The sequence below is a fragment of the Kogia breviceps genome, chromosome 5, assembly GCF_026419965.1.
Source record: "Kogia breviceps isolate mKogBre1 chromosome 5, mKogBre1 haplotype 1, whole genome shotgun sequence".
NCBI lineage: Eukaryota > Metazoa > Chordata > Mammalia > Artiodactyla > Physeteridae > Kogia > Kogia breviceps.
In genome coordinates, this window is record NC_081314.1 from 41,435,415 (window position 1) to 41,459,128 (window position 23,714).

The 23,714-nt window shown below is 37.7% G+C and overlaps 1 protein-coding gene across 1 annotated transcript in view; it reads left to right on the plus strand.

Moving 5' to 3' along the window:
- Window positions 1-23,714, plus strand: part of GMPS (guanine monophosphate synthase) — a 93,997-nt gene that overhangs the window by 25,513 nt on the left and 44,770 nt on the right. The window contains exons 2-3 of the mRNA XM_059063809.2: window positions 13,276-13,457; window positions 16,820-16,934. Coding sequence (XP_058919792.1) covers window positions 13,276-13,457; window positions 16,820-16,934 — 297 coding nt within the window. The remainder of the gene's footprint in view (window positions 1-13,275; window positions 13,458-16,819; window positions 16,935-23,714) is intronic.

The following is a 23,714-nucleotide window of genomic DNA, read 5'->3' on the forward strand; positions in this document are numbered from 1 at the left end:
AGGTAGTCTTCCAGAAATATAATTCATATTTACCCACTTTCCTTCTGCAGTGCCAATTATTTTGGGGTTTGAAAAGACTTACATTTTAGTCCTATCTCCAGGCAACTGACGTTTTCTTCATCTGTAAAACAAATACATTATGAATAAGAAAATATGTAAGACACCTGAAATAATAGGTACAGACTCTTAGTTCCTTTCTTTTGCTTTATTTAAAAAATCTTTATTGTAAAATAAGACACCTGTAAAGAAAACTACATGCAACAAATGTGTAGTTGAGTGAGTTATAAGTTTTTAACCAATATATTCAAAGGGTTTTTTTTCTTTAAAGCCAAATGATATTGTTGAGAGTATGTCTTGGGATTGGTTATTCTGGGTTTATAGTCTAATTTTGATTCATATTCTTTCATGCCTTGCCTAATTTTACTACCTTTTAGCTTATTTAGAATTAGCACATTCCAGTTTTCATCTGTTGTTTGAGTTTGTCTTTCTGTCTTGCTCTCTTTAGAGATATTATTCTATTCCTTATTTCCTTTTTTACTATTAGTAACTTTGTATGGAATTTAACTTCTATGCTTACTGATTCTCTTCCATGCAAACTTAATTTCTTGCATTTTACTTCAAAAAAATTTTTATTTTATGTTGGAGTATAGTTGATTAACAATGTTCTGTTAGAGTGGCAGGGACCTATATACACTATCAAATGGAAATTAGATAGCTAGTGGGAAGCTGCTGCATAGCACAGGGAGATAACCTCTGTGCTTTGTGACCACCTAGAGGGGTGGGATAGGGAGGGTGGGAGAGAGGGTGATGCAAGAGGGAAGAGATATGGGAACATATGTATATGTATAACTGATTCAGTTTGTTGTAAAGGAAAAACTAACACACTATTGTAAAACAGTTATACTCCAATAAAGATGTTTAAAAACAAAACAAAACAAAACAATGTTCTGTTAGTATCAGGTGTATTTCTTGCATTTTTTTCTTTGCTCTCGGCTCCCCACACAAATCTTAGTTATGGGACCGGGGATGGAACCCGTGCCCCCTGCAGTGGAAGCGTGGAGTCCTAACCACTGGACCACCAGGGAATTCCTATTATTTCTTGCATTTTTAGAATACCTTCTAAATTTTCAGGTACTTTCTACAAATTGATAGAGCTCCCTCTTCTGTTAAAATCATGACAGTTTGTTTTCTGAGCATTCCTGGCACTGATTCCTCCCCACACTTTAGTCTGGCCCTTCTGTTTTCCTTATCTTATTTTTTTTTTGAATTTTATTTTATTTATTTTTTTAAACAGCAGGTTCTTATTAGTCATCAGTTTTATACACATCAGTGTATACATGTCAATCCCAATCGCCTAGTTCATCACCCCCCACCCCCACCCCCCAACGGCTTTCCCTCCTTGGTGTCCATATATTTGTTCTCTACATCTGTGTCTCAATTTCTGCCCCCAAAACTGGTTCATCTGTACAATTTTTCTAGGTTTCACATATATGCGTTAATATACAATGTTTGTTGTTCTCTTTTTGACTTAGTTCACTCTGTATGACAGTCTCTAGATCCATCCACGTCTCAACAAATTACCCAATTTCGTTCCTTTTTATGTCTGAGTAATATTCCGTCGTATATATGTACCACATCTTCTTTATCCATTCGTCTGTTGATGGGCATTTAGGTTGCTTCCATGACCTGGCTATTGTAAATAGTGGTGCAATGAACATTTGGGGTGCATGTGTCTGTTTGTATTATGGTTTTCTCTGCATATATGCCCAGTAGTGGGATTGCTGGATCATATGGTAATTCTATTTTTAGTTTTTTAAGGAACCTCCATACTGTTCTCCATAGTGGCTATATCAGTTAACATTCATTTCCACCAACAGTGCAAGAGGGTTCCCTTTTCTCCACACCCTCTCCAGCCCTTGTTTGTAGATTTTCTGATGAAGCCCATTCTAACTGGTGTGAAGTGATAACCTCATTGTAGTTTTGATTTGCATTTCTCTAATAATTAGTGATGTTGAGCAGCTCTTCATGTGCTTCTTGGCCATGTGTATGTCTTCTTTGGAGAAATGTCTATTTAGGTCTTCTGCCCATTTTTGGATTGGGTTGTTTGTTTTTTTAATATTGAGCTGCATGAGCTGTTTATATATTTTGGAGATAAATCCTTTGTTGATTCGTTTGCAAATATATTCTCCCATTCTGAGGGTTGTCTTTTCATATTGTTTATGGTTTCCTTTGCTGTGCTAAAGCTTTTAAGTTTCATTAGGTCCCATTTGTTTATTTTTGTTTTTATTTCCATTACTCTAGGAGGTGGATCAAAAAAGATCTTGCTGTGATTTATGTCAAAGAGTGTTCTTCCTATGCTTTCCTCTAAGAGTTTTATAGTGTCCAGTCTTACATTTAGGTCTCTAATCCATTTTGAGTTTATTTTTGTGTATGGTGTTAGGGAGTGTTCTAAAATTTCATTCTCTTACATGTAGCTGTCCTGTTTTCCCAACATCACTTATTGAAGAGACTGTCTTTTCTACATTGTATATCGTTGCCTCCTTTGTCATAGATTAGTTGATCATAGGTGCGTGGGTTTACCTCTGGGCTTTGTATCTTGTTCCATTGATCTATGTTTCTGTTTTTGTGCCAGTACCATATTGTCTTGATTACTGTAGCTTTGTAGTATAGTCTGAAGTCAGGGAGTCTGATTCCTCCAGCTCTGTTTTTTTTCCCTCAAGACTCCTTTGGCTATTCGGGGTCTTTTGTGTCTCCATACAAATTTTAAGATTTTTTTGTTCTAGTTCTGTAAAAAATGCCATTGGTAATTTGATACGGATTGCATTGAATCTGTAGATTGCTTTGGATAGTATAGTCATTTTAACAATATTTTTCCGATCCAAGAACATGGTATATCTCTCCATCTGTTTGTATTATCTTTAATTTCTTTCATCAGTGTCTTATAGTTTTCTGCATACAGGTCTTTTTTCTCCCTAGGTAGGTTTCTTCCAAGGTATTTTATTCTTTTTGTTACAGTGGTAAATGGGAGTGTTTCCTTAATTTCTCTTTCAGATTTATCATCTTTAGTTATAGGAATGCCAGAGATTTCTGTGCATTAATTTTGTATTCTGCAACTTTACCAAATTCATTGATTAGCTCTAGTCATTTTCTGGTGGCATCTCTAGGATTCTCTATGTATAGTATCATGTCATCTGCAAACAGTGACAGTTTTACTTCTTCTGTTCCAATCTGTATTCCTTGTATTTCTTTTTCTTCTCTGATTGCCGTGGCTAGGGCTTCCAAAACTATGTTGAATAATAGCGGTGAGAGTGGACATCCTTGTCTTTTTTTTTTTTTAACATCTTTATTGGAGTATAACTGTTTTACAATGGTGTGTTACTTTCTGCTTTACAACAAAATGAATCTGTTATACATATACATATGTTCCCATATCTCTTCCCTCTTGCGTCTCCCTCCCTCCCACCCTCCCTATACCACCCCTCTAGGTGGTCACAAAGTACAGAGCTGATCTCCCTGTGCTATGCGGCTGCTTCCCACTAGCTATCTGTTTTACATTTGGTAGTGTATATATGTCCATGCCACTCTCTCACTTTGTCACAGCTTACCCTTCCCCCTCCCCATATTCTCAAGTCCATTTTTTAGTAGGTCTGTGTTCCTGTCCTACCACTAATCTCTTCATGACATTTTTTTCTTAGATTCCATATATATGTGTTAGCATACGGTATTTGTCTTTCTCCTTCTGACTTACTTCACTCTGTATGACAGATTCCAGGTCTATCCACCTCATTACAAATAACTCAGTTTCATTTCTTTTTATGGCTGAGTAATATTCCATTGTATATATGTGCCACTTCTTCTTTATCCGTTCATCTGTTGATGGACACTTAGGTTGCTTCCATGTCCTGGCTATTGTAAATAGACTTGCAATGAACATTTTGGTACATGACTCTTTTTGAATTACGGTTTTCTCAGGGTATATGCCCAGTAGTGGGATTGCTGGGTCGTATGGTAGTTCTATTTATAGTTTCTTAAGGAACCTCCTTACTGTTTTCCATAGTGGCTGTATCAATTCACATTCCCACCAGCAGTGCAAGAGGGTTCCCTTTTCTCCACACCCTCTCCAGCATTTATTGTTTCTAGAGTTTTTGATGATGGCCATTCTGACTGGTGTGAGATGATATCTCATTGTAGTTTTGATTTGCATTTTTCTACTGATTAATGATGTTCAGCATTCTTTCATGTGTTTGTTGGCAATCTGTATATCTTCTTTGGAGAAATGTCTATTTAGTTCTTCTGCCCATTTTTGGATTGGGTTGTTTGTTTTTTTGTTATTGAGTTGCATGAGTTGCTTATAAATTTTGGATATTAATCCTTTGTCACTTGCTTCATTTGCAAGTATTTTCTCCCATTCTGAGGTTGTCTTTTGGTCTTGTTTATGGTATTCATTGCTGTGCAAAAGCTTTTAAGTTTCATTAGGTCCCATTTGTTTATTTTTGTTTTAATTTACATGTCTCTAGGAGGTGGGTCAAAAAGGATCTTGCTGATTTATGTCATAGAGTGTTCTGCCTATGTTTTCCTCTAAGAGTATGATAGTGTCTGACCTTACATTTAGGTCTTTAACCCATTTTGAGTTTATTTTTGTGTATGGTGTTAGGGAGTGTTCTAATTTCATACTTTTACATGTACCTGTCCAGTTTTCCCAGCACCATTATTGAACAGGCTGTCTTTTCTCCACTGTATATCCTTCCCTCCTTTATCAACGATAAGATGACCATATGTGTGTGGGTTTATCTCTGGGCTTTCTATCCTGTGCCGTTGATCTGTATTTCTGTTTTTGTGCCAGTACCATACTGTGTTGATTACTATAGCTTTGTAGTATAGTCTGAAGTCTAGGAGCCTGATTCCTCCAGCTCTGTGTTTCTTTCTCAAGATTGCTTTTGCTGTTTGGGGTCTTTTATGTTTCCATACAAATTGTGAAATTTTTTGTTCTAGTTCTGTAAAAAATGCCATTGGTAGTTTGATAGGGATTGCATTGAATCTGTAGATTGCTTTAGGTAGTAGAGTCATTTTCACAATGTTGATTCTTCCAATCCAAGAACATGGTATATTTCTCCACCTATTTGTATCATCTTTAATTTCTTTCATCAGTGTCCTATAGTTTTCTGCATACAGGTCTTTTGTCTCCTTAGATAGGTTTATTCCTAGATATTTTATTCTTTTTGCTGCAATGGTAAATGGGAGTGTTTTCTTAATTTCACTCTCAGATTTTTTATCATTAGTGTATAAGAATGCCAGAGATTTCTGTGCATTAATTTTGTATCCTGCTACTTTACCAAATTCTTTGATTAGCTCTAGTATTTTTCTGGTCCCATCCTTAGGATTCTCTATGTATAGTATCATGTCATCTGCATACAGTGACAGCTTTACTTCTTCTTTTCTGATTTAGATTCCTTTTATTTCTTTTTCTTCTCTGATTGCTGTGGCTAGAACTTCCAAAACTATGTTGAATAAGAGTGGTGAGAGTGGGCAACCTTGTCTTGTTCCTGATCTTAGTGGAAATGGTTTCAGTTTTTCACCATTGAGAACAATGCTGGCTGTGGGTTTGTCATATATGGCTTTTGTTATGTTGAGGAAAGTTCCCTCTATGCCTACTTTCTGCAGGGTTTTTATCATAAATGGGTGTTAAATTCTGTCAAGCTTTTCTTCATCTATTGAGATGATCATATGGTTTTTCTTCTTCAATTTGTTAATATGGTGTATCATATTGATTGATTTGCGTATGTTGAAGAATCCTTGCATCCCTGAGATAAATCCCAGGTGATCATGTTGTATGATCCTTTTAATGTGTTGTTGGATTCTGTCTGCTCGTATTTTGTTGAGGATTTTTCCATGTATATTCATCAATGATATTGGTCTGTAATTTTCTTTTTTTGTAGTATCTTTGTCTGCTTTTGGTATCAAAGTGATGGTGGCCTCATAGAATGAGTTTAGGAGTGTTCCTTCCTCCGCAATTTTTTGGAAGAGTTTTCGGAGGATGGGTGTTAGCTCTTCTCTAAATGTTTGAATAGAATTCACCTGTGATGCCATCTGGTCCTGGACTTTTGTTTGTTGGAAGATTTTTTTTTTTTTTTTTTTGCGGTACGTGGGTCTCTCAGTGTTGTGTCCTCTCCCGTTGCGGAGCACAGGCTTCGGATGCGCAGGCTCAGCGGCCATGGCTCATGGGCCTAGCCACTCCGTGGCATGTGGGATCTTCCTGGACCGGAGCACGAACCCATGTCCTGTGCATCGGCAGGTGGACTCAACCACTGCGCCACCAGGGAAGCCCTGTTGGAAGATTTTTTTTTTTTTTTTTTTGCGGTACGTGGGCCTCTCACTGTTGTGGCCTCTCCCTTTGCAGAGCACAGGCTCCGGACACGCAGGCTCAGCGGCCATGGCTCATGGGCCCAGCTGCTCCGCGGCATGTGGGATCTTCCCGGACTGGGGCACGAACCCGTGTCCCCTGCATCAGCAGGCGGACTCTGAACCACTGCACCACCAGAGAAGCCCTGTAATTCATTTCTAATCTCATAGTGTTGTGGTTAGAAAAGATGCTTGATATGATTTCAGTTTTCTTAAATTTACTGAGACCTGATTTGTGACCCAAGATGTAATCTATCCTGGAGAATGTTCCGTGCGCACTTGAGAAGAAAGTGTAATCTGCTGTTTTTGGATGGAATGTTTTATAAATATCAATTACATCTATCTGGTTTAGTGTGTCATTAAAGCTTGTGTTTCCTTATTAATTTTGTCTTTGGATGATCTGTTGATTGGTGTAAGTGAGGTGTTAAAGTGCCCCGCTATTATTTTGTTACTATCTATTTTCTCTTTTACAGCTGTTAGCAGTTGCCTTATATATTGTGCTCCTATGTTGGGTGCATATATATTTATAATTGTTGTATCTTCTTGGATTGATCCCTTGATCATTATGTAGTGTCCTTCCTTGTCTCTTACAACATTCTTTATTTTAAAGTCTATTTTATCTGATATTAATATTGCTACTCCAGCTTTCTTTTGATTTCCATTTGCATGGAATATCTTTTTCCATCCCCTCACTTTCAGTCTGTATGTGTCCGTAAGTCTGAAGAGGGTCTCTTATAGACAGCATATATATGGGTCTTGTTTTTGTATCCATTCAGCAAGCCTGTGTCTTTTGGTTAGAGCATTTAATCCATTCATGTTTAAGGTAATTATTGATATGTATGTTCCTATGACCATTTTCTTAATTGTTTTGGGTTTGTTTTTATAGGTCCTTTTCTTTTCTTGTGTTTCCCACTTAGAGAAGTTCATTTAGCATTTGTTGTACAGCTGGTTTGGTGGTGCTGAATTCTCTTAGCTTTTGCTTGTCTGTAAAGTTTTTGATTATTCCATTGAATCTTTATGAGATCCTTGCTGGGTGGAGTATTCTTGGCTGTAGGTTCTTCCCTTTCATCACTGTAAGTATATCATGCCACTCCCTTCTGTCTTGTAGAGTTTCTGCTGTGAAATCAGCTGTTAACATTATGGGAGTTCCCTTGTATATTACTTTTCATTTTTCCCTTGCTGCTTTCAATAATTTTTCTTTGTCTTTAATTTTTGCCAATTTGATTACTATGTGTCTCCGCGTGTTTCTCCTTTGGTTTATCCTGCCTGAGACTCTCTGTGCTTCCTGGACTTGGGTGGCTATTTCCTTTCCTGTGTTAGGGGATTTTTCGACTATAATCTCTTCACACGTTTTCACGGGTCCTTTCTCTCTGTCTTCTGCTTCTGGGGCACCTATAATGCGAATGTTGTTGCCTTTAATGTTGTCCCAGAGGTCTCCTAGGCTGTCTTCATTTCTTTTCATTCTATTTTCTTTATTCTGTTGCACAGCAGTAAATTCCACCATTCTGTCTTCCAGGTCACTTATCCATTCTTCTGCCTCAATTATTCTGGTATTGTTTCCTTCTAGTGTAGTTTTCATTTCAGTTATTATATTGTTCATCTCTGTTTGTTCTTTAATTCTTCTAGGTCTTTGTTAAACATTTCTTGCATCCTCTTGATCTTTGCTTCCATTCTTTTTCCAAGGTCCTGGATCATCTTCACTGTCATTATTCTGAATTCCTTTTCTGGAAGGTTGTCTATCTCCACTTCATTTATTTGTTTTTCTGGGGTTTTATCTTGTTTCTTCACCTGGTACATAGTCCTCTGCCTTTTCATCTTGTCTGTCTTTCTGTGAATGTGGTTTTCCTTCTGCAGGCTGCAGGATTGTTGTTTTTCTTGCTTCTGCTGTCTGCCCTCTGCTGGATGAGGCTATCTAAGAGTCTTGTGCAGGTTTCCTGATGGGAGGGACTGGTGGTGGGTAGAGCTCTGTGTTGCTCTGGTGGGCAGAGCTCAGTGAAACTTTAATCCGTTTGACTGCTGATGGGTAGGGCTGAGTTCCCTCCCTGTTGGTTGTTTGGCCTGAGGCAACCCACCATTGGAGCCTACCTGGGCTCTTTGGTGGGGCTAATGGCGGACTCTGGGAGGGCTCATGCCAAGGGGTACTTTCCAGAACTTCTCCTGTCAGTGTCCTTGTCCCCATTTTGAGCCACAGCCACCCCCTGCCTCTGCAGGAGACCATCCAACACTAGCAGGTAGGTCTTGTTCAGTCTACCCTAGGGGCACTGCTTCAATCAGTGGGTCCAGATGCATACACTGCTTTGTGTGTGCCCTCCAAGAGTGGAGTCTCTTTTTCCCCCAGTCCTGTCAAAGTCTTGCAATCAAATCCCACTAGCCTTCAAAGTCTGATTCTCTAGGAATTCCTCCTCCCGTTGCTGGACCCCCAGGTTGGGAAGACTGACATGGGGCTCAGAACCTTCACTGCAGTGTGTGGATTCCTGTGATATAAGTGTTCTCCAGTTTGTGATTCACCCACCCAGCAGTTATGGGATTTGATTTTGCTGTGATTGTGCCCCTCCTACCGTCTCATTGTGGCTTCTCCTTTGTCTTTGGATGTGGGGTATCTTTTTTGGTGAGTTCCAGTGTCTTCCTGTCAATGATTGTCCAGCAGCTAGTTGTGATTCTGGTGTTCTCACAAGAGGAGTGAGAGCATGTCCTTCTACTCCACCATCTTGGTTCAGGCTTATCCTATTAATTTTGATTCTGATCCCAGCAGTTGCTCCTTATTGTGAGCCCTGACCCAGAAGGGAGTCCTAGCCTGTCAGCTTCAAAGGTTCAGGGGAATTAAACCCATTCCACCCTTTAGGCTTTCCTTAGGTTCTCTTGCTGCCTCTGCTCCCGTTGGAGTGGCCACACCTCCTCCCAATGCAGCTGCTGTTCTTAAATTGGCCCCTGTGCCTTTTAGCTACTACCTGTTGGCCATTGTGGAATTCTCTGGTTTTCTTTAATGATTCCTGTTTGCTTCCCACACACATGTTGTAACACCAGGGATTGTGGCTCTGGTAGATCATTCCCATCAGCTTGTATTTTGGGGTTCTTGGAGGAATAACTTGTCATTTAGTTATATGATATATGTCTTGGGTTCTGGTTTTGATATCAGGTGGTCAGTGATATGAGGAGATTCAGGAGGATTCAAATATGATGCCATTTACATATTTATAGTATCTGCAAATTCTTTTGCCTTATTCTTAAATAGGGTGCTGAATATGGTTTAGTTTTTACTTAACATTCTTGCTATCATAAAATACATGAACATTACTTACTTTATTATGATGACTTAAGGTCACTTGAGGGGGGTAGACTTCGTCTTTAGTTTTAAATCAATTTTATAAATAGATAAAATAGGTTTTTCTGTCTTGTGATGTTGAATTTCGTTTGTCTCAACTACTGATGTGACTAATGAGCTATTTTTCTCTTCAGGGTGCTCTTTCTAATCCCTTGAAGGTTTGGAAGCCTAATGATCAAACTATACAACTTTGTGTGAAGTAAGAGTAAATAGATTCAAGGTTTTCAGGGAAAGGAACTTCTGCTTTTATTACTGGTGACCTTTTTGCTTTTCCCTGAGTTGTTGAAGCTTTTTGCTGGATAGGCAAGTTGATAGCTGAGGTAGAAAGAAGTGAGGCAAGGATTCAGTGTGTCCTCAGTGATCTCTGATGTCATTTGATTGAACAGTTTTAAAACGTGTTAAGAAAAGAGTATAAAATTTTCTTTTAAAACTAATTTATTTAAGAAAAAAATGGTTGATTTAAAGAAATAGTCCTCACTGTGTGATAGTAAAATGATTGTAAAAATGGACTTGCAAGCTGAAACCATGCAAAGCAATCGTATAATCAATGGGAAAATTATGATGGTTTTGTGACGTTTTAAAAATTTTTGTTGAAATATTCTTACTGTTAATTATAAAGAATAGGGAAGTAGTGAAACTACTATTTAGTATAACTTAAAACTTTAGAAACATTGAGAATTGTGCTTTATTTCTTTATTTCTTTTTAAACTACTCTTGATAAGTTTTTTATACAGTGCTTCCCTTCACATCTTTTTTATTCTTTGATGGCTTTCAACATTTTATCCTTTGCACTTTGAATGTCATGAAATATCTCCAAGAGTTTCTTTAATTTGAAGTATTTTCTCGAAGTGACTTCCTCTGGGACATTGTTATCCATTTTATCACAACCACTCATTGATGTTGATAAGTTGCCTTCACTAAGTTCCTCTGACTGCACATCTCAGAGGGGTTTATACTGCAGCAGTGTCAACCTTGCCATGGCCAGCTATTTCTTCTATAATTCCATTTACATTGGATTCGAAATTCACTTCCATCATATCACTTTTAATTTCTTTGCTGCACTTTCATCTTCGTTGATTATCCATATGTGTAAAATGGCATGTGGATTTATCACTGGGCAACAAGAAGACAGAACAATTGCACTCTTGGCTGTTAGTTGTGCAGTGACTAATCACCAGTAGACTTTGAGAGAAGGGACATGATTGGCTACTGATCATGATGTTCATCTTACTTATGTGATGATTTGTGGACTGAGGAGCAATGTTTGTACTTTATGTAATTATTATATGTTAATGTATGTTAACTGAAATTGGAGCCATGATATCGGGGACTGTTTATAGTTAACTAAACCCTGGTATAAAGCATGGCATGAAATTCTTGCATATCAGAATCACGTAAAGTGAGAACTCTGCCTGTAATATGAGAAAACAGGTTGTACTTGGATTTGTTGAAAATTGTGAAGGTGATAATGGACCTAAATCTGAGACATTTACACAATAACATAGTGGTCTTTAAAAAGTAATTTATTCTTTACAAAAATAAATTAAAAATTAGATAAATTCCTCAAAGGGGAATGTGTGTGTATATACGTATACTAAGACTAAGGGTAAAGGTCTGAAAGGAGAAGGTTTTAGCATTTCTTGCATTAATATAGTCTATAAACTTCTGTTTTCTGTGATCTGATTATTCTACATTGCTTGATATTCTTATGATTAAAACCTTCATTTTGTGATCTTAGGAATTCCTTCTGGCCTATGGTTGGGTTCCTCTCACAAATCCTCCTCTGTGGATGCCTGTGATTGTTGCTTTTTTCATTACCGTGGTGAAGAAGTGTTTGTGAAGTCTGCATTTGTTTTTATTTATTAAAAAAAATATTTATGTATTTATTTATTTGGCTATACCGGGTTTTAGTTGTGGCACGTGGGATTTTTATTGTGGTGTGAGGAATCTTTAGTTGCAGCACGTGGGATCTTTTGGTTGCGGCATGCAAGCTCTTAGTTGTGGCAGGCGGTATCTAGTTCCCTGACCAGGGATGGAACCTGGGCCCCCTGCATTGGGAGCGTAGAGTCTTAACCTCTGGACCACCAGGTCCAGAGTCCACTGTGACTGTACTTATGCAGTCACAGTCTGCATGTATTTATTCACTTAAATGGAGAGGGAAGAGGGATGAAAGTGTTACACAGGTGCCTAAGGGGCTTGCTTAAGGGTTTTTTAGTGTGCAAATTTTACAATTGGAGGGGGAAAAACTACAAAAATATGTCTATTGTAAATATTTGAACATACTGAAGAGCATAAAGAAAAATGTTAAATCACCTACTTTAATTCCATTAGTACTCAGATACTGCTTCTGTTAATATTTTGGTGTATATCTGTCTATACATTCTTTTTCATACATGTACATACACTTGCACTTTTACACAAAATGTTTTAAAATGGGATCATATTGTATATGCTTCCTCCAAGTAGATTTACAGGGTACATACACATTTTAAAGCTTTTTCTTATGTAAAATATAAAAAAACAGAATCGAGACTAAAGTGAACACAATGTATGTATCACCCAACTTCAGTGGTTTCAGTGGTTGACCTATAGTCAGTCTTGTTTCATCCATACCCACCTACCCTTGCGTTATTATTATTATTATTATTATTATTTTTTGCGGTACACGGGCCTCTCACTGTTGAGGCCCCACCCGTTGCGGAGCACAGGCTCCGGACGTGCAGGCCCAGCGTCCACGGCCCATGGGCCCAGCCGCTCCGCAGCATGTGGGATCCTCCTGGACCAGGGCACGAACCTGTGTCCCCCACATCAGCAGGTGGACTCTCAACCAGTGCGCCACCAGGGATATCCCCCTTGTATTATTTTGAAGCCAGTTCCAGGTAAATATTTTAGCACCCTCCAGATAAATATTTCAGCACATATAGTTAAAATTTTATGTTTTGCCAAATTGCTCTCCAGAGAAGTGTTTTCAATGTAGACTTGTCAGAGATAAGATTAAAAGACATTTAAAAACTTTTAGTGTTATGGGTCAGATGCATATATATTTCTTCCTCAGGTAATACAGAAAATTCTAATAAAGTAAATTTGGGTATGCTTATATACTCTGGGAGGAAACTTTCAGTTCCTCATCAGTATGTCCCTCATAGGAATACTGTGACAATTAGATAGGGTGATCATATAATTTATTGCCCAAACTGGGATGCTTTTGAGATTTGAAGGAGGCACTATTAATAATAATTCCATTATAACAGGCATGGTATAAACCAGTACTTTATTTTGGCACAGCTGGACTGTATGCTTACCCTAGTATTGGATAAGTGCATAAGATGTGTTAAACATAAAGTGACTATATCATGTAGTCAGTAAATGGTAACTTATATTTATGCCTGTGTATGGATATGTATAAAAATCTTGAAGAAAAGAAGTGTTTGAATTGGCAACTCAAAATCCTAAGTTAACAGTTTCTGTGTGTTTTTGGAGCTGACAGTGACCACAAATTTTAAAAGTAGCTCTAATTTTCATAATTAAGAAGACATTTGTGTTAATATTTGCAGCTGGAGAATTCCGGAGGAGACCTTAAGGATGGCCACCACCACTATGAAGGAGCTGTTGTCATTCTGGATGCGGGTGCTCAGTATGGGAAAGTCATAGACCGGAGAGTGAGGGAACTGTTTGTGCAGTCTGAAATCTTCCCCTTGGAAACACCAGCATTTGCCGTAAAAGAGCAAGGATTCCGGTAGACTTTTAACTTATGTTTTTCTGAGGAGGCTGAGCTTAGATTGTAGGATATTTTATTATTAATTTGTTTAGGCACTGAATTACTTAATGAAAATAAGACAAGAGGGAGGGAGATGCAAGAGGGAAGAGACATGGGAACATATGTGTATAACTGATTCACTTTGTTGTAAAGCAGAAACTAACACACCATTGTAAAACAGTTATACTCCAATAAAGATGTTAAAAAAAAAAAAAGAAAAGAAGACATGGAATGGTTTTACAAGAAATTTCCCATGGCTCTGGGAATTAAAAGGAATTTAAATTAAAGGAAAAGATTACATTAATTTTATTTGCATAGTTTTAAGAATTTATCATTTGAACATCTTATGTTTCATAGGATTTCTGGATCAGACTTAGAGTTGGCTCTTATGGTCATTCATTCATTCATTCATCCCAGAGCATTTGATCAAAGGAATATATATATATAATGGCTAGAATACTTAAATTAGAGAGTTCTGTGTACAGTGAGTCTCTTTTGCTTCCTGTTCCAGGAAACTAGTTTCTAAATTATGAAGTCTTCTAATTTAAGGGCTAATTCTATAGTTTGTACTCTTAAAACTAGTCAAAATGACATCCAACTTGTAACTTCTTCCTTTAACAACTATTTGTGCTTAATGCTGTGTCTTTTCTCTTGGAATTAATGTTTGTTTTTTTATTGAGTGTTATTCAGAAGCAAGCAGCTGCAGTCTATATCCTTAATTAGCTGTTAAGCCTTAATGCTGTATTTCTTCCAAAATATAATGTGTTTAATTTTTCTTAAAAACAATGTTTTTCCATTAGAGAAATGGTTAACTTTTAAAAACTTCACAGATGAGAATACATTATCCTTTGTTTCTTCTTTCTGAAATAGAGTGAATTGCAAATCAGCAAAAGGAGGTTTACATTTAACTGTGTTCTAGTTTTAGGATGTAGATTAAAAACAGGTATCTCTTTTAAACTGTAGAATTTTGGAATAAGAAGTTTATCTAATTCAACTGTCTTGATTTGCCAGTGAGAACCAGTTTTAAGGGAATCAAAAACTGCAAGAAATCTGAATGGCTGTCTGTCAGATCCAAGTTCCATCATTCTCCCAACCCAAAACAAACACAAAAATCCCCAGCAAACTAATCGACCAAATGTTTTGGAATAGGGTAACCAATATTGGCAATAGAAGTCTGATTGTTTTTCTTGTCACCTGTTTACCTGATCATCAACAGTTTCTAGGTCCTGCTTATACCTATAGCTTCTTTTCTCTGTAGAATAGGAACTATAGCACTGTGGCCTTCATTACTATAATCCTTTCTGCTGAGATAGTTATTTGACCACCCATTTTCAAGAATAAATTTTAGGTTTATGACTTGAGAGACATCTTAACCTACCTGTTTTTAGAACCTTGATTTGCTTAATACATAAAATTGGTATCTGGAATGCTTTAGGACTTCGTGGGCCTTGTAATTGCAAGTTGTTTCAAAAATAATAGCAGGGTAGAAATAGAAAACTCAGAATGAGTGATTAGCTCTTCTCAAGACTTACTGGGTTAAGAATTTTCACAATTGGCTTAAGGGCAGCTTGAGTTTTATCCTTGACTAAGTCGGTTGCCTTTCCTTTTTAATAGTATTAAGAATCTTTATAGCCTTGAGTTGTTTAGCAGATTAATGAGGGATGCTGGGCAGTTGCATGGTGGTTATCCTTTATAAAACTAAATACTAAAATTCTAGAGATTTTGATTATTAAGTATGTTTTAGAGAGTTTTAGCTTCTGCATTTTTAAGAAGCTAGGTTACATATCTACCCTTAGGGCTGGCCCCATTCCCCTTTAAAATTGTTATCTTAAAGATGTCACATTTATCATCTGATTAGATTATCTTCAGTCTCTTTTGCAAGAGATAAGCTGACAGACATAATGTATACCAAAATTCATGTTACCAATACAAGGTTTAAAGAGTAGGGCTTCTGTGCTCACTTAAATTATTGTTATATATTTTTTAAAAATACATTAGCTTGTTGAGTAATTTTTATGAATTTGACTTATATTATTTTTCTGGATGTATTAAAGTCTAGCATTTTAGTTTATATGTTTTGCATGGCAGGCAGCCACTAATTATAAGGTGAATTGTAATCCAGTGTTGTTTGTAAGTAGATTTTGGTTATATCTTGGAACGCATTTTCCTTTAGAAATATAGATAAATCAGGATTCCTGCAAACTCAAACTTTAAAATGAGTTTGAGGGTACTTTAAATTGATTAAAGGGCATAAATATGCCTGTATTGTGTAAACTGGAGAGCATGAGTAGTCTGAAGGTGCAAGTCTCTCTGTGATTCCAGTTATTTGTGGCCATGTGAGGGTTAAAGTCCAGTATTAGCAGATTTTTTCCCTTGTTTTTCCTAAAGAATATCCAGAAATCTGAATTTTTATGTAACAATCATAACATTAAAGTGTTCTATAAAGTTTTTGATTAAATGCTGAGGATCAAAGTTAGCTGTATTAGAGGCCAGGTGAGGAATATAGGCCTCAATTTTCAGCTTTCTTTATATGAATAGTTCTATTCCCAAGTTAACCCATGGAATGCTCTATAAGTTGTAATGTAGTTAAGTGATAATACTGACCACTTTTCTGAGAGCAGGGCATATGAGGCAAGTCGTGTTAGCTCTTATTCCTAGGTCTCAGGTAAAATTGTTGGGAATATTGGAAAGGTTTTAAACAGGCAAAGTTAGGTAAGTCTTCACATTTTCTGCCATTCTTTATTGTAGAGTATTTTGCCCTGCATAATCTAGGGCCTTCATAAAACCTTCAGTTGTCCTACTGTGACCTGCTTCACTCCTGACCTCTCAGGAGACCTGTATTTTCACCATCTCGCTTTAGAATTCTCATTTACTTCCTCCACTGATGAGGAAACAAAAACAAATACAGACTAACCTTCGTAGATTGAAACATTGGTTTTATATATTTGGAAGTTTGTACTTATTAACAAGTGTTTGTTGAATTGATAAACTTCCATGTATTGCAATAAAGTAGAGTAAAAATAAGTAAGCCGTGTAGAGGACTTCCCTGGTGGTCCGGTGGTTAAGACTCTGTGCTTCCACTGCAGGGGGCACGTGTTCAATCCCTGGTCAGGGAACGAAGATCCCGCATGCTGCGGCCAAAAAAAAAAAAAAAAGTAAGCTGTGTAAGAGGCTGTTAATAGGCTGGTAGAATCTGGATCTGCTATAGCATAGTGAAAACATAACAAAATCTCTCAATCTGTATTGAGTCTCCCTCAGTGGTACAAGCAAGAGAGGGCATAGACCTTGTATAAAAATTAGCAGTTAGAGATTCTTCATTACTCTCTTCCTTAAATCCACAGTGCTATTATCATCTCTGGAGGACCTAATTCCGTGTATGCAGAAGATGCTCCCTGGTTTGATCCAGCAATATTCACTATTGGCAAGCCTGTTCTTGGAATTTGCTATGGCATGCAGGTATATGCATTTGTGAATTTGCCTTAAGAGTTAATTTATTCTGCTTTTGACTCCTACTGTATTAGTATTTTCTATCTTTAGAGTAAGTAGGATATTTAGTTATATGAGATAATTTGTTCATATTACAACTGTTTATGAATTGCTACACTAGTATGGCAGAACTGACTTCAGTGGGGATTTTCAGAAAAGCAACTAAATTACTGCTTACAACAAAACACTGTCCATTAAAAAAAAACTTAGATATTTAAATACACAGGAAAGTTGCAGAAGTAGTTCACAGAGCTCCTGTATACTTTTACTCAGTTCTGCAATTATGACATTTTTAACCATTTTGAGAGTAATTTGCAAACAAGGTGTTCTGTTACTTGTTGTATTCTAAGTACTAGAATTCTGTCCTACATAACAACAGTACAGTTATCAAAATCAGGAAGTTGACACTGACTCAATGTTAGCATCTGATCCACAGACTCCATTCACATTTTATTGTTGGTCTCATTAATGTCTCTTATAATTCATGAATCCAGTCTAGGACCATGTGTTGTATTAGGTTGTCATGTCGCTTTACATTACTTTAGTTTAGAATCATTCCTCAATCTTTCCTTCTCTTTCATGACCTTGGCAATTTTTAAAAAAAGTACATTAGGGCTTCCTTGGTGGCGCAGTGGTTGAGAATCCGCCTGCCGATGCAGGGGACATGGGTTCGTGCCCCGGTCTGGGAAGATCCCACATGCAGCGGAGCGGCTGGGCCCGTGAGCCATAGCCACTGAGCCTGCGCGTCCGGAGCCTGTGCTCCGCAATGGGAGAGGCCACACAGTGAGAGGCCCGCGTACCACACACACACAAAAAAAGTACATTCCAGTTACCTTGTAGAGTAGTCCTCAGTCTTGGCTTGTTTGATGTTTACTCATTGTTAGATACAGGTTATGTATTTTTGGCAGGAATACCACAGAAGTAATGCTGTGCTCTTCTCAGAGCATCTCATTAGGAGGCACATGATGTCAATTAATATCATGATAGGTGATGTTCATTTTGATTATTTTGTTAAGATGGTGTCTGCCAGGTGTCTTCACTATAATGTCAATTAAGTATATGTAGGAGAGTGGCCAAGATGGTGGAGTAGGAAAACCCTGAGCTCACCTCCTCTCATGGGCACACCAAAATTACAACTATTTACAGAGCAACTATTGATGAGAATCTAGCAGAAGAGGTCTTCTACAGCTAAAGATATAAAGAAGGAACCACAATGAGATGGGTAGGAGGGTCAGAGTTACAGTCAAAACACATAGCCCTGCGTGGGTGACCCACAAATGGGAGAATAATTACAATTGCAGAGGTTTCCCCCAAGGTCAGAGCCCCATATTGGGCTCCCCAGCCCAGGGGTCCTGCACCAGGAAAATGAACCCCCAGAACATTTGGCTTTGAAGGCCAGTGGGGCTTACTTTTGGGAGAGACAGAGGGTTGTGGGAAATACAGATTTCACTCTTAAAGGGTGCACACAAAATCTCACACGCTCCAAGACTCAGGGCAGAAGCAGTAATTTAGAAGGAGCCTGGGTCAGACCCACCTGCTGATCTTGGAGAGTCTCCTGGAGAGGCGGTAGGCAATTGGAGCTCACCCTGGAGATATAGACACTGGAGAAAGCTATTTTGGGGATCTTATTCTACCATAAGGACCCCGGTGTTGGTGCCATTTTGGGATCCTCCTCATTTTAGTAGTGAGCAGAACAGTGAATTGTCTTTTTTTAAATAACCTGGTTGAAACTTGTGTATTGATATGAATAATGCACAAAGGGAAGCTATTCAAAAGTTAGAAAGTGAACAGACCAGTATATTTTCTAATAGCTGTCTCTGGAGCTTTCAGTAAAGGAAGGAAACATAAATAAATGTTTACTTAAGAATGTGAATATTTTTATTATTCCTACTCTTGATACAAGGGCAGAATATTAGAAATCACTGGTCTGCAAAACAGCTTTACCAGATTTTGCTTCTTGTTAATTGATTGTTATGGTTTTCTATTGATTTAGAGGAAATGCTGACTAAAAATATATAAAATACAAAATCTATAATAATGGATATTTTCTTATCTAGGCAACAAGAATTTTATAGTAAAATGTTCTTTTTCCCCTGTAATGTGCTCCGAAAAGTCAACTGGTGATTATAAATTAGACTTGGATAATAGCTTATTTTTAGATTTTCCCACCTAGTATTCTAATATGTTTTCTCATAAGAGCCTGTTTCCTGATCAGATTGAACATTGGAAATTGGCTGACTTAAAAAAAAAAAATATGTCTTTGTCCCATGATGTAATGTATTTACATAATTTATTGCTCTTCCTTGCCTTTTTAGTAGTCAATATTAATCATAAAGCACAACTAATAATTACAATTATAAAAAAAGAAATTTTTGGCCATGCCACACAGCATGTAGGATCTTAGTTCCCCGACCAGGGATCAAACCTGCCCCCCTTGCGTTGGAAGTATAGAGTCTTAACCACTAGACAGCCAGGGAATTCCAGCACAACCTGTAATTAAATGGTTTTTAGTATATTGAGAGGCATTATAACATTTTGTAAGGAAGAGTCTCACAAGATATTTTTTTGGCACCCACTTAGAGTGAAATAGGTCTGGAAAATGCTCCCTTAATTTAAATGATAGTGGCCGACTGTTTCTCCATTATGTCAGTACCCCCTTACAAATTGTAAGACCACATTTTTCTGTCATTCAGTAGGGGTCTATGGTAGCCAGAGCCTGGCCTGCTTATGTTAAATGCATAAAAAATTTTGCCTTTGTCATCTGAACTTTCATAGTAGTATAAGGGAATAGGCTGATCTTGCTCCTTTGGGCAGAAATTGTCTTTCTATAAAAAATACATACATACATACATACATACCACGCAGCTAATATGCTGTTTGTAAAGGACTACCGCTTCTTAGTGACTCTTAGTTGAGTAATTTTAGCACCAAAGTTCTCACTCTGGTATATACCTTTGCCCCCTCTATGGCATCCTGAAATTTTAGTTATTTCAATGTCTTCTGTACCATCTTCTGCCATTAACTCTTGTCAAGAGTCTTTCTGATTGCTTCCCGGTAGTTCTTTGCTTTGGAAGAAAAAAGTCTGTCCTGCTCCTTCCTCCCTTTACCTCTATTACTGTTTATGCCCCATTCAACATAAGAAATAGAATATTAGTAGAACTTTTAAAACTCTATGATTTTTTCCATTGTACATTCTTTTCTCTTCCTGCAAGAGGTAACACTTTCCTGAAATGTTATTCATTCCCTTTCTTTTCTTTGTAGCTTTATAAATATTGTATTTCTAAATAATATTTTACTTAGTTTTGCCTATTGACCTTAATATAAGTGAAATCATACTTGGTATATTTTCATTTTTGGTTTTGAGATTCATTAATTTTATTTTCACGACTGAGTTTATGGCTTGAATGTAGCACAAATTAATTATACATTCCACTGTTAGTATCACTGGTCTTTTCCCAGGTTTTTGCTATTACAGATACTGCCTTGAATATTTTTGGACTCTTCATCTGGTATTGTACATACACAGACTTTTCTCTAGGCTAATCATTAATTGAAATGCTGAGTCTCAGCTTCACTAGGAAATGATATTTGTCCCCAAAGTACATTCCGAGAGCAGTATATAAGTATATAAAAATTCCTTCTGGGGCTTCCTTGGTGGCACAGTGGTTGAGAGTCCACCTGCCGATGCAGGGGACGTGGGTTCATGCCCCGGTCTGGGAAGATCCCACATGCCACAGAGTGGCTAGGCCTGTGAGCCATGGCCTCTGAGCCTGCGTGCCTGGAGCCTGTGCTCCGCAACGGGAGAGGCCACAGCAGCGAGAGGCCAGCGTACTGCCAAAAAAAAAAAAAAAAAAAAAAAAAAAATTCCTTCTGCTCTATACCTCTGCCAGGCCTTAACAAGGTCAGCTTTTTTTTTTTTTTCCTGAATTTGCCTAGCTGAAGAGGTGTTAAATGACATCATGTTGTAGTCTTAATAGTTATTTTCCTTATTTTGAGATTCATGTGTTTATTTGCCATGAGTCATTAGTGTCTGCTTTGCTGTAAAAGCTTATTTGTGATATTTGCACATTTTTCTGTTGAATTTTTTAGATTGTTTTCATGTATGCTTGATACTAAACTTTTGCCAATCATATATATTGCATATACCTTCTAGACTGTGACTTCTCTCTTCACTATAATTTCATTTTTTTTAAAGAAACGTCTTTATTACAAGCATTTGGCTTCTTTATACACTCCAACAGGTTTTGTCAAATTGTTTTTATTGGTGGAATTTTCTTCCGTTTCCCCCTCCCAAATCTAAGATTTATTTTAAAACCTTGGCATATAAGACAGATAAGAGGGAAGCTGACCCAGTTAGAGTGGTAGACCTAGTAGACTTACAGGGGTTTTTTTTGAGGCATTTAGGACCTCGAGGTTATCAGGAATCCTTACTGAAAACCATTTCCTTAAGGCAAAATAGAATATTAAAACAAAATTTTAACAAAGTAAAGTGTTTTACTCTACATAAAGTTGTTCCCTCCTCCCCCCCGCACACTTAGCTGGTCTTTCAATTCCGTGTATTTTCACCCTTAAGTAGCATACATAGTCAGGAATCAAGAATAAGCATGAAAGCCTTCTGAACAGGTGACATAGCTTTAAATTTTACTTCAAGCCTTTGGCTTTCGAAAAGCCTTAATTTAGACTCTGTGAACTTTTAAATTGTATAGCGTTCCAACAGCTTTGGTTATCTTGATCATTTAGCTGTCTTCTAATTAAGAACTGCAAATTAGAGGAGGCAGAGGTGCACAAGGTTCATTGAGTGGTGTAGAGGAAAACATTCATTTTTCATTCAGCAAATTTGAATGACTGACTGCTCTGGGCCACATACTTTGTTAGGCCCCTGGGACTGTGAAGAGACCTGAAGACATGGTGGGGAGAGGACATGGTCAGCTTCGGTAATCACACCAGTTTGAATGGCTGGAGTAGAGAATGACAGGGAAGATGAGAGGTGAAATTAGACGGGGGCAAGTTATTGAAAAGTCTATGTTCCGTATTGGACTTTATCCTGTAGACAAGGGGTCAGCAAACTATAGCCTGCTGCCAAAGCTGGCCCACTGCCTGTTTTTGTATGACCTTCAAGCTAAGAATGGTTTTTATGATTTTAAAATGGTTTTTATGGTTGGAGTTGAAAAACATTTTTTAAGAAATTATATTTTGTGACATGTGAAAATTAAGTGAAATTCAAATTTCAGTGCCCATAAATAGAGTTTACTGGAACACCGCCACATCCAGTCCTTTAAGTATTGTCTGTGGATGCTTTTGTGTTAACGACAACAAGAGTTGAACAGTTGCTCCAGAGACAGTAGGGCCTGCAAAGGCTAAAATACTTACTCTTTGGCCCTTTACAGGAAAAATTTACCAACCCAGATGTAGATGATAGAGAGCCATTAAGAATTTAATAATGGACTAACAGAATCATATTTATATTTTAGTAGCTGACATTCGTAGATCTCTGGAATATAGGCTGGAAGATAGGCAAGACTGGAGGCAAGGGGACTGATTAGACTGCAGCAGTGTTTCCTAAACTGTGTTGGTTAAGGTGCTGCAGAAAGTGTTTTACTTATGAGTCTTTAGTTTGGGCAATACTGGGTTAAACAAGGGTTAGCAGGGTTTTTTTAACTGCTGGACTTAACCCAAACCTTTATTGCAGGAAGGTTAATTGTGAATGTCTAAGAGGAGAATGTAGAGGGCAGGCAGCATTTGCTGATGGTTTTGAAGAATATGCCATTGTGCATCACAAGAATGAACATTTATTTAACCCTCTGCCTACTTTTCTGTTGGGAGCTGGGTCAACCTGCATCACATATTGTTGTGGCAGGTATCTTATGACACCTGTTGTGGAACAGACATATCAAGATGGGTTATAGTGATTTTATCGATGCAGATTTAATGTTCCTAAAAATCTTGTGTGTTGGGGGTGTTTGGACATATGTAAGTGATAAATAAGAAGATTGACACAAGAAGGGTCAGAATGTAGAGACCACTTAAAATAAAAGTCTGTAGGTGTATGGGATTTGAACAAATAAATTTAATTGAAAGACCAGATTTTTTTTTTTTTTTTTTTTTTTTTTTTTTGCGGTACGCGGGCCTCTCACTGCCGTGGCCTCTCCCATTGCGGAGCACAGGCTCCGGACGCGCAGGCTCAGCGGCCATGGCTCACGGGTCTAGCCACTCTGCGGCACGTGGGATCCTCCCGGACCGGGGCACGAACCCGTGTCCCCTGCATTGGCAGGCGGACTCCCAGCCACTGCGCCACGAGGGAAGCCCGAAAGAACAGATTTTATTGCTTATCCCATCTCAACAGGACAGCCTTTTGCAGATTTTCAGACTATTCCTTTGGGGCCAAAGATTAAACAGTTTGGAGGAATTTATATCTGCCTGGTTTTAATACCAACTAGGTACTTTCTAAGCTCAAAGTGCCTTTTAAAATGCTTTAAAATTAAACAGATGAAAGTGTTAAAGAAATCCCTATTTTTTAACAGATGAATTAAAGTACCCTAAATGGAAAATTTGTCAGTGTTTAGGAATTTGACCTGAGGTTAATTTTTATTAATCTAGTTTTGTTTTATAACTATGCCTTTTAAGAACTTTATAATTATATATAATAACACCAAGTTATCTACAGCTGTCAGACTTCCTTTATTTTTTGGGCACAAACATAACAGCTATCCTAAAAATAAGAAACAAATTATTAATGTAAGAAATTGAGTA